The sequence below is a fragment of the Podarcis bocagei genome (genome assembly GCF_964188305.1).
Source record: "Podarcis bocagei genome assembly, chromosome: 5".
Lineage (NCBI taxonomy): Eukaryota > Metazoa > Chordata > Lepidosauria > Squamata > Lacertidae > Podarcis > Podarcis bocagei.
In genome coordinates this window covers 33,889,088-33,901,260 of record NC_138129.1, presented here as the reverse complement: position 1 = coordinate 33,901,260, position 12,173 = coordinate 33,889,088, and the positions used below count along the sequence as shown (strand labels likewise).

Here is a 12,173-nt window from a genome sequence, read left to right as displayed (position 1 = left end):
CAGCGTCTGTAACCTGCAGTGTATGTAACCCGAGGTACCACTGTACTGAGAAACACTCAGAAAGGTTAGGTGCGCACCAGGCCAAAATCAATTGAACATGGCGCACAAATACCCTTATTTCATTACTACATTTAGCGCCAGTAAAGAGGGCCAAACAAAGTGGCTAGATGGGCCACATTCAGTCATCCTCCACCCCAATCTACGCCAATAGGGAAAGAAATTCTGACTAATCACTACACTTCCTGACAGTACAAGCAACAAAGTCACCCCACTGATTTCAGTGGGGCTGAAGCGCAATTCGTTTTCGGCCTAGACTGAAGCCAAGGTATTCACCTGAGTTCCTCGGCCAGGAATACTATCCGCCGTTCCAGCACTGCAGAGGCAAATATCTGGAGGATCTTCTCGGGACTGAGGCACTGAAAGAGGGCCTGAAATTCCACGTGTTCCAAGTGAGAGTCCAGAGGCCGTGTTAGCTCAATATGCTGTGAGGAAGAAAGCAAGATATGGCAGGATGATTATGTTCATCTATGTAGACAGGAGTGGGTACATTTTGTATCATAGGCTTAACAAAAAAACACTCCCCGTTTCCCACACACACTATCTCCAGCTACTCAATGAAGAGGAATCATTATGATCAACTAAAATTACTGCCCTAGAATTCAACCTAAATGCCATTTTTGAATGTAACACTAAACTATGATTTTGCATTATGTGCACAAGTAGCAGCGAGTCTTGGGCTCGAGTTCTACATTACATCTGAACTCGGGAGAACTAAGGCTTGTTCAAATAGACCAAGATCATCAAACTGTGATTTATTATCCAGATTCGTTCTCAGTTAGTTTAAACAAACCAGAGTCCCCATGAGTTTGGACACAGTAAGAGAATCCAATTAGCTTAAATGTTTCTTATCTCCTTGTAGCTACACCAGGGAAGAGAGAGAAGGAACGGCACTTGAGCTCCAGGCTTGCTGCTGCTTGTAGCCTCCTGTTTTAGACAACAGTTTTATATATTTTATTTACTTCCATACTATAATGCTAATTTTCGCCTGCAGAGGGCAGTGTGCAAACATTCCTACTATACCAGTGGCACCACAAGACACACATGTCTGAAATACACAAGCTGAGACAACCAACAAGCCAGGGCCATACACACACACACACAACACCTGACAGGATACAGCTAATAGGTAAAACAAGAGCAAGCTGTGCATACAGGGTGGGCCTCAACCACTTGCGGTTTTGTGAGGCAGAGCACAGGCTTAAAAGAGCATCTCCCAAGTGGAATAGAACTGGTGTGAATGGGGTAGCTAACACCTCTTCCACCTCCTTTGCTTGCCATGAAAGATGGTGGAGAAATCCAGTTTGCATTTCAAACTGAATTTGCCAAATTTGTGCTTTCTGAAGCAAAATGCAAAAAAGCACAGCTGTCATTCAAAATTCGAACTTACCTGAATTTAGAGGTGCAATGATCCCAAGAAAATGTACATTAAAAATCTTTGTGAAAATACCATACAATAGTCCATTATATTTGGGGAAATTGCTTGCAACCAGGTGCACATTATTGAAAACCGTGTGTGTGTGTTTATTGGAAGAAATTAAACAAAACAAGCTGACTAATTTTCCTAAGGATTTAAATAATAATTACAATTTGCTGCAGAAATGTGGAGAACTGAATTTCAGATCGGAAAAATGAGAAACTGAGAACCCAAACGGACATATCCTTCCACAGGCTACTTGCCATTCAGGAACATCAGTCAATGTCTAGAGGCAGCCCATCGGCCATCATCACTGACTGGAGAGCAGAGACACAGCCAGGAAGCAAGGAGGACTGTGCCAACTTTGGCTGCAGTCACATGCACACACTTACTTCTGAGTATGTCCCATTAAAACCAGTGGAATGCACATCTATTTCCTCCTCTTAAGCCTGTCATTTGTCCATAATCCATTATTTCAAAAGGCAACAGTGGTGCAACAGCTTCGGTAACCTTTGGACTTTCCATACGGCAAGTGACTCACTACAGCCAAGGCAAAGAAGCAAATGCTTGATTCCAGGCAGAACTAACTATTCTTGTTTATTTTGCAAGCTTAGGGTGGAATGCAGCGTAGTCCTAACGAAATCATTTCATGGGCGCAGGCATTTCTGCAACATTCCCCTCTCTCCTCTCCTGCACCGTTCTGGGGGTTCCCCTGACCCTCCAGAGCAGATCTGGGGGAGATGGGAGGGTGGGAGTGCAGAAGGAGGCAAGGGCGGGCAAAGTTCTGCTGTGCTACTGACAGTCCTTGTGTTGGCTTCTGCTAACAGGAGTGGGTAGTTAAAACCCAGATCTTAATTTCAGCTGCCCACTAAAAACATACAAGAGAGACTATGGCCTGCTCAAAAGTGGCAGAAATGTGAAATGAGGTGTTCTCTCTCTTTGATAACTAAACTAACTATTAAGCCATCATTTCACCTGACACTTTTGAACCTGTATATGGAAACAGAACAGGGTCTGAAAAGCAAGTAATTTATTTCTCATCTCTTAACAGCAGCCTAGGGCTCTATTACCAAATCCTGGAAGTCCTTCAGTCTTAATAATTTGGATTGCTGGTACTTTAAAGTTTGGCAAATTGCCCTCCTTGAAAAGATATCTCATAAACTACAAGCATCTAAAGGGCAGAGCTGGAATGAGCTTTTTGTTTTGTTTTGTTACATGGCACGGTTTTATTTCTTAAATGAATACATGGTACATGGTTGCTCGCTGCCATCAGCATGTACAAACATGGTGCATCTAAGATGTTATAGAAGCTTTATTCTCAAAAATGATGGAATTCACAGGTGGAGAATACAGTGGTACCTCGGGTTAAGTACTTAATTAGTTCCGGACTTAACCTGAAACTGTTCTTAACCTGAAGCACCACTTTAGCTAATGGGGCTTCCCACTGCCGCTGCGCCACCAGAGCACGATTTCTGTTCTCATCCTGAAGCAAAGTTCTTAATCTGAAGCACTATTTCTGGGTTAGCGGAATATGTAACCTGAAGCGTATGTAACCCGAGGTACCACTGTAGTTTATTTTTCCATATCTTTTTTATGGGCAAAGGGAATTTTTGCAGGAGTTAATACTTTATTACCCCTCTGAGGCTGTGCTGTATCTTTGTACTTTTGTCCTTTCAGGCTGTGATGCTTTATGGGTTATAATGTTATATTCTTTTTATTTATTTTGCTCCTTTTTGGGGGCTAACAAATTAATAAATGATTATTTTGTTAAAATAAAACAAAATACAAAATAGACCATAGTAATCCCAGCCAAAGCTGCCTATACCTCTGTTGGGCCAGAAAAAAGCCACATGGACTCAGAAAAAGCTTTTTGACAATTTGCACAGAGAAGACAAATCTGTGTGGTAGGTCCAAAAGTACATATTATATACACCATACAGGACTTGCTGCAGGTTTGCCTGCCCTTCCATCGCCGTTCTGTTTCCTCCTGACATTGCAGTGTGCAGCAGGAAGATGCTCTGCTTGTCCTGTCAGAATCAGGAGACCTCTGAATACCAGTTGCTATGAGCTGCAGGTAAGGAGAGTGTTGCTGTGCTCAGCCCCTGCTTTCCCACAGGCATCTATTTAGGCATTATGAGACCAGGAGGCTGGAGTAGGTGGGCCTTTTCCCACTTCTCATGCTTTAAATTATCTGGTTTTAAAATTTATTTTCAAAGCACAATGAAGTTCATTCCATTTGTTCCCCCATTCTCGTTTTTAAAAAGCAGAATCATTCTTTAAAACATTTCACAACTATTCCTGTAATGGGGTGAGAAAATGTCGTTTAGTGACAATAACGTCGTTCCAGCCACTCTGTCTTGCCCTAGGGTCAGCTTCCACCACAAAGATGAGAAACTGGCTCTTCCCTGAGCAAAGTCTGCAATGCAAACACAAGGAACTGGTTTCCTGAGCAAAATCCTGCAGAGGAGGTTTATACATGTGCACAAAAGCCAGCAAGGGCACTTCCACAAGGGTGTAACTGCTGAAATAATCTGTTTTCTGTGCGCAGTTTCTCCTTCTCTATAAAAGTCAAGCTGAAAAGTGTCTGGTGGAAACATACTGCTATGCCCATTTAAGGATAATGAAAAGACGCTGATGCTTTTGAGGAAAATGCAGGCTGCACTCACTATCTAACTCTTCCAGCTGCCTTAAACATTGAGCAAGCCAGGAAATCATACCAGAATTTCATTCTCTGGCAGCTAAAAGAAACAAACTTTTGACATCATAACAGGAAGTCAAAACTCACTAGCACAGAGCACAGAAAGGCAAGTCACGCTTTGTGGCCGAGGACCTAACTAATATTTCTAAGTAAGAGGACCTCTCCCTAGGGAGGAAACTTGCTATGGGCTAGAAGAGATGCCAGACACATTAGAGGGCAGGTCTCTTACACCTTTCATGGTTGCAGCAAAGAGGAAATTTGGGTAGGTGCTGTTGTCATGTCCTAGTACGGCAGGAGGGAATCTACATCTGCCCAAATCTGTGCAAATATTAAAATGTACACAAGTCCTGTCCTCCACTGTATCTGGAGACTTTTTACAAAGTAGAAAACCACTTTCCCATCCCATTGTAGGGAATTTCTTGCACTATGATTCAGCATGCCAATATCAATCCAAACCACTCGTGCTGTTATCATCAGACAAGCAATACTAATGGGGCAGGTAGATGCAGAAGCAGTCACAGATTTTGGATTTCTAATACAGTGGTACCTCAGGTTAAGTACTTAATTCATTCTGAAGGTCTAGACTTAACCTGAAACTGTTCTTAACTTGAAGCACCACTTTAGCTAATGGGGCCTCTTGCTGCTGCCGTAGCACGATTTCTGTTCTCATCCTGAAGCAAAGTTCTTAACCTGAAGCACTATTTCTGGATTAGTGGAGTCTGTAACCTGAAGCGTATGTAACCTGAGGCGTATGTAACCTGAGGTACCACTGTAGTTATAAAGGACAGGGTGTTTTTGGCAGGTACGACTGTAATAAAAACTACACCTACATAAATTCCCTCTCCTATGCAACTGTTAATAGCCTAGGAGTCTTTTCTTGTCCTCCTGAATGACAGTAGTGGAGCACACTCTTTGCATACAGATTCAATCCATCACCTGCCCAGGTGGAATGAAGGTCAGCTAGTCTGTGACATGAAAGGCCTATTTCTGAGATCTTAGAGCAGCAGTGGGAAACCTGTGGCCCTTCCAATCATCCCAAAATTATTGCCCATAATGGTGAAAAATACGGTATTTACTAGTCATGATAGAACCAGCTGAGGTTATTATCAGCAGCTACAAACCTCTGTCCCTGAGTCGGGGATGAAGCTTTTAATGGTGACCGTTTTCCCTGGTGCTGGAAAAGGGGATTCCCGGAGACCCTGCATAAAGGGGTAGATGACAGCTGTAGAGATCTGCCGCCTTTTCTCCACCTCATCCAAAATCTAATGGGAAAAAAGAAGGGTATCAGACGCTTGACAGCCACTCCGAATCTGCTCGCACCCCTCCAGGGACTTACCAAAGAAAGAGAATTCTCAGCAAGGAAGCCACATTATGATGCACAAAACTTAATTTTGCTTCTTTCATCTTCGACATCTTGGTGTCAACTCCTCTAAGGGCATCTCAACCTCCCAACCACTCTGCAGGACTGGGAAGCTTGAGTGGCAGCACTTCCTATGACTAGGTTACTGTACCACACTGGCTCTTAATTTTAATAATGATGTGCAGAGCACATTTCCACTGATCAATAGGTTTGGGATTACAAGGCATGTCATCTAGGTGAGATGGAGCCTCTTTCTTTGTACTGGTTCCTCATAAGGGGAATACCAGAAGTTGGTAGATTTAACCATGGAATAACGAAACAAGCAATTCTGAGCCAAATCTATTTTTCTGTACGTGCTGAAGAGTAAAAGGGATGACTGGGGTGTGGGGAGAGATAGTCCAGAACTCCTACCTTTGAAAACAGGCCAAAACAACCCAGGCAGCTTACAATGCAGTAAACCTCTGGAAGACGTGCACCTCGTCCAGATGGCTGAAAAAATCATTTTGCACAAAAGTTAACCACCACTAAACGTCATGTTCAGACTGCATGTTTATAGTATGCAAATACACAAAAACATTCCTATAGCAACAAGAAGAGGCGGCTTAAGTCACTAAACACAACTTTCAAGGCCCCTAAACTGAATTGTTGGTTATGGAGTGGTGAAAGCAAAAATACAGGGCTATTTGCAACAAGCCTCTTCGGGGTGGGGTGTATTTCTTCTTTTCTGCAGCAGATGGAACACATTTTGTCCTCTAGGATGGTAAGGACAGAAAGAAAGCCCCGAACACTAGACCAGTTTGAACGCCCTCCTGCTCTCTCTCAAGATCAAGAAGACACCAGCTTAACTCACTGAACACAGAAGAAAGGTGAATTCTGGATGACCCAGTTTTGTGAAAATCACCCACGGAACTTGAAAATTGGGTTTAGCAACAGGAAGCAATGCAGTTTCACTATGCCAACAGAGGGGGAATCTCCTGGTTTTTTATAAGCTAACTAAACAGTTTATTTCTAAATTTAGCCGAGTCCTGATTAAGTCACAGTGCGCATTTCCATGAAGCATCCTTATGACACAAAATGAGCCTCAAGTGATTTCCTCCCCCCCCCCCTTACCCACAGCCTGAGACATGAGAATTTAGTAGATGTGAAATAAACCGGATGGTGAACAGATGGTTAAGCTCTTTGTCACCATAGAAAACAACCTAAGCTGTGGAGGGACCAAGTATAAACAGCTCTGCATGGATGAATATTGACTGGGCAGAAGGCATCTGAGTGGGGTTTCCTTTTGGAGCCCTGACATGCTGAGGCTGAAGCCCCAAACCCACCTATATTGCGGAGCAAGCTGCATTAAGTTAATTAACTTCTGAGTAAAACGTGCATAGGACTTGTGCTGCCAAGTGAGAGCAAACTGTCATTGCATGTAGGACATAGCACCTGGACACAACCATGGCAGGTTTCCTGGTTGTCCACGTGACAAATCAAGAGAAATCAGCATGCAAGTCCAGGGCACTGCAACGAGATACCTACTTTTGGGGGCTGGAGAGGCAGGGGCGACACTGCTTCCAGAACTTCCAGTTTCACACTAAAGCACTGAAACAGGCACAAGCAAAGCTTCCCTGGGCACACGCCCTGGTTCTGAGTCTGGAGTTTCCTCAGAACACAGGTAGGAGCAATGATGGCACAACTCAAAGTGAGTCATACAAGAGCCTTACGGAATGTGAATATACAGATTTAAAGGGTAGCGTGGGCTGGCGGTTGGAGTGAAGCATTTCCCTCACCTACACACCTCTCCTAAAGCCCCGCTTCAGCCACTTTTCTCCCTATGTGTGTGGAGTGGGTTATATGTGGACACAGAATACCACTGGGAGGGGGGAAATGGCTTTTTACAAAGGCAGTAAGGAGGCAGAAGCTCAGCCCCCTTCTATGGTATGTTTTAAAGAACCACACACCCAGTTGTGGGGGTTTGTTGGTGACCCCCCCCCCCCGAATGTCATGCCCTGTTTGGCCTCAAGACAATTCCTTCTTTATGGTCACACATCCAACTGCCTCCCCCTTCTTCTGAATCACTACATTTGAAGTATTTCCCACCCCCCAAACTGTCCCTTCAGCTTTTTGGGATTTTTCTTTGTAAATATTTCTATTGAGTGGTTTTCTGAACATACAAATAGCAAACATCAACATCAGTTAGAACCACAGAATATCTGCTGCAATAGTGTTCACTGTGAAGTCCTGTAGATTAACTTAAAGAGTCTCTCCACAGGTCTCCATGGGTTGATGGAGGAATTATGGGATGACTAGTTCTGTTAACATATGAAATAAAGCAAAAACCCGTCAAAGTCAGCTTTTCTTTCTTTTCTTTTTTCTTTACCTTTCAAGGCCTTCAGTCTTCCTGTTGACTTTTCAACTAAGCAGCAATTGAAATATTTGCCCTGAAAGATGTGTATGTGTTTCTCTCTCCTCCCCTGACTAACATCAAAGCTTTATCAGCTGGAAAGTTGTGCCCTGTAATTATTATGCAGAAATTCTTATGCACACAACACTTTCTCATTTGTCCTCACGAAGTGTTATGGTGTGGGTGCATGCCAAGCGAGAAAATCAGGTTTCCGAGGAGCCAAGTATTTGTGTCACAGGAAGTGAAAGGAGGTACTTCTGCCTAAAGCTTCAACATCACTGTACGGATGCAAAAACTGAGACACAGCTAGTACATTGCCCAAGAATCATAGAATTGTAGAGTTGGAAGGAACCCTAAGGATCATCTAGTCCAGGGGTCTGCAACCTTTAAGACAAAAAGAGCCACTTGGACCCGTTTCCGGAAAAAAAACAAAAAATGGGAGCCGCAAAACTCATCATTATAAAAATAACTTTTTTGTCACTTTTTTATTATTTCTTTGTTTGACCCCTCAGAATTACTCCTCCTCATATAAATAAACGTTAAATTAACAAGTTACCTTTTTGTGTGTGTGTGTGTTCTTCACTCCCCTTCAAAACAGTGACCAGCGTACATGCCCCCTTTCAATGCAGTGACCAGCATACATGCCCCTTACAATGTAGCGGGCGGGCGGGAAGGTGATGTCGGGACGGTGCGTGACTAACGCACGCACCGACGCCATGCGACGTCACAGCCAGTACAGCGCCCGCCAGAGTGGGGAGTGTCGGGGCGCACAATGCACCTCCTCCCCTCGCTAGTATCCGCCCCGGAGCCGCGGCAAAGGTGTAAAAGAGCCACATGCGGCTCCGGAGCCGCGGGTTGCAGACCCCTGATCTAGTCCAACCCCCTGCAATGCAAGAATATGCAGCTGTCCCAATATGGGGATCGAACCTGCAACCTTGGCATTATCAGCACCACGCTCTAACCAACTGAGCTACCCAGGACTAGAGTTCATCTTTCCAACTGAGATCCTCTGGGGGAAGGATTCAAACCAGATCACCAACCTTCAACTAGGCAACAATGGGTTCTTCAGCCACAGCAAATGAAACAGCCACATTTGGTTCATTAAGAGAGGGGTTGCAGGCTGTTCCGTGATTTTAAAATTTATTGTTTATATGAGATATTGTATTGATTGGCTTTGTGTGAGTGTGTGTTACAATCTCCTTGGTGTGGGTCTGTATCTTAAGAGGTAGGGCACAAACACATTCATTCATTCAGTAAATTACCGTATTTTTCGCTCTATAACACGCACCCGACCATAACACGCACATAGTTTTTAGAGGAGGAAAATCCGTAGGCATGCCACCCGTAGGCATTTCCTCCATAACACGCACAGACATTTCCCCTTACTTTCTAGGAGGAAAAAAGTGAGTGTTATGGTGCAAAAAATATGGTACTTCTTAAGAATGTACAAGATAATCTGAATGTTGGACATTATCACGACAAATACTGATTCCCAATCTGTGATAGTTTTCCAATTCAGCTTCCAATCACACATAAGAAATCAATTTGCTTTAAAGTGAGTCTAGATTCCACGTGCACAAAAATGCTATTATTAACAAATAACTGGAACTGTTTGACATGCAGAAATGAAAGTACATAGCGTGCCTCATATGTTAACCAGAACATCTTCAGAACAGTATAGGATACAGGGCTGGTTTTGTCATTAGACAGAGGAAGGAAACTGCCTCAGGGCTTAGAGCTGTGGCAAGGTGATCAAAGAGCTGTGTGTGCCATGTGGCCTGGCCTGCATCCCCTAAGCTAATTTGCAGTCTTCAGGTGCAGGGAAGGAGTTGAAGGAAGATTCAACTGCCAACCTGGAATGGGCATGTATGCCATGCTGACTTGTAGTTTGCCTCAGGCAGCAAAATCTCTTGGTCCAGCCCTGATCTACGACATGCACAGTTTGCAGCCAGTTTTCATTGTACTTCTAAGAGCAATGAAATCTGACTGTAAGCTTTGAATGTTGCATATCTTGTCAAAAGAGCAAACAATCCAAACAAAGGTGTTGGCTACACTAGCGAACACAATGCCAACATGTAAACTTCTGAGAACATACAAACTCACTTCTGAATCAGACTGCTATGAATCAGTTTGTAGGGGAATTAAACTAGTAGACTGTGTTGTTTTCAGCTAACTGGAAACAAGCAAAGAGAAAGCTCTTATCATCTACATCTCCCATTTACAGGTGGATATTAAGAATATTCAAAATAAACTGAAAGGCAAAGGAAGAAAGGCAGTGCAGGTTAATTTAAGATATGAATATTCCAGTTCACCACCTCAAATTTAAGGAAGTGCACAAAAGAGGCTTCCTCAAAGAGGTCACAAAGTTTACGTGAAAGTGAAATGAGGACAAAAAAACAACTGTCCCTGCAGAACAAAAAGAGACAACAGACACTCTCTTGTGTTGAAAAAGGAACACATCACAATGAATGATGGTTGTTCAGTCTAAGGCTGAACAGTGGGTGGAGGTAGCTGTGAAGACCCCCATTTCATCTGTACAAAGAGTGGTCAAGAGGCCTTTTCTGGCCTTATTCACAGCAGCCCTTACTTGAGGGCTCACTGCTTCCCACCCCCGCCCTCTGGGACTTGGAGTCTCACATCTTTCAAAAGCCTGTCCCTTTGTTATCATCTGAGTTAAAGAACCAGTGATGAAGGCTCTGATTTCCTGTCCTACTTTCTGGCTGCTCTGTATCTTCAGCAGGAATAGAGAAACTGTGGCACTGGAGGTTATGTGCCGCCTTCGTTCTGACTTCATGTGGGTAGTAAGTGGGGAAACAGGAGGGGAGGATGGGGGGGGGGAGTGGGAGCGCACTTGTGCCCATGCTCCATCTACATTTGCCTCAGGCCTCCCCCCATCACTGGCATGATCCAGATTGGGCCAATGCCAAAATCACCACCACACCGCCAAGGTTTCCCTTCAACTTACGTAGGGAGTGCTCCAGAAATGGTCACTCTTGCAACCAAGAGCAGCCAGTGCCATGGAGGTGCACTCTTGAACTGGCACCACTTAACTGGATGGGGGGGGGCAGGCAGCAGTGAAATCCGGGCTGTGGGAGTGCCAGCTGCAGTAGCAGGAGCCCTGATGGAGGAAGATTCAACAGCCAACCTGGAATGGGCATATATGCCATGCCCTGACGGAGCCAATCCAGCACCCGGTCATCATGCTCACACAACCCCAATCTCACCACCCCCCTGACTTGTCTCTATAATGTCCAGGTGAACAACAGTGATTCTGGTATCAGGAAGGTGTCTCCTCCCATTGCCTCTCTCTTTCTCTGCTCTTACCTTATCTGCTGCTAGGGAAAAATCCCACCTTGTGTATGGATTTAAAAAACAAACTAATACTTTAGTCACCTTGACTTGTTCACCCCTGATCAGAAATACGTAGCTGCCTGAACCAGCAGTCTCTGCTGGTCCTCTCTGCTTCCCCCTCTATGTCTGTCTTGTCTATTCAGGCTGTATATCCTTCAAGCTAATTATTTATATTTTGATCCCAGTGTGTGTTTGTCCAACTCTTTGCACAACAAAGCCCCCCCTACCCTCCCACTGTTCCCTTGAAGGAACAAACATAATAAACATAAAGCCGCAAGCAACTCAAGGGCAACTGTGCTGTGATTGATACAAACGCTTAAAAAAAATAAAAATCAGTTGTTGTTTCATTTATCTGAGAAATTGCCCCAGAATTTGCATCAGATTGCCTTGGAATGTAAGCCTAGATGTCTCCAGAGGCAAAGGGCCTTGACTATGATCCAAGCGTCCTTTGTAACATACAGTGCAGAGCTCTGGCTGGTCATTTTTGATTTCTGCAGAAATGGAGTGGATCCAAGTCACTCAAAAAGAAGGCTGTTTTCCTCCCCTCTCAAAACTCTTAGCCACAACCAGGACCTAAATGTGATTGTGGATTCTTGCTTTTCGTTTTTCCTATTTTATTTGGAAGAGGTGATCTGAGGATTGTTGTTGTTGTTATTCCCCACCCATCTGGCTGGGTTGCCCCAGCCTCTCTCCAACACAAGAGTTCTACCTTTTGAGAGGTCCAACACTAGGCACACACACCATAGATGCTTACACAGTCACATATTTTTAAAGCTAAAGGCACTAATGACATAGCTCAGAACAGCCTTTGCCAGTCAGGTGCCCTCAATGTGTTTTGGACTACAACTCCCACCAGCCCCAGCCAAATAGGTTGGGGAAGGCTGCCCTACATAATGGTAGG

General features: G+C 44.2%; 1 protein-coding gene across 2 annotated transcripts in view; it reads right to left on the bottom strand.

Moving 5' to 3' along the window:
* Positions 1 to 12,173, bottom strand: part of DENND2D (DENN domain containing 2D) — a 33,603-nt gene that overhangs the window by 5,099 nt on the left and 16,331 nt on the right. Inside the window, exons 5-7 of one of the 2 annotated variants that reach the window (XM_081194743.1) lie at positions 5,944 to 6,021; positions 5,294 to 5,371; positions 334 to 482 (exon numbers count right to left, since the gene is read on the bottom strand). In XM_081194743.1, coding sequence (XP_081050869.1) covers positions 334 to 482; positions 5,294 to 5,371; positions 5,944 to 6,021 — 305 coding nt within the window. Of the gene's footprint in view, positions 1 to 333; positions 483 to 5,293; positions 5,435 to 5,943; positions 6,022 to 12,173 lie in introns of both variants that reach the window. The other variant, XM_081194742.1, reaches the window with a different exon arrangement.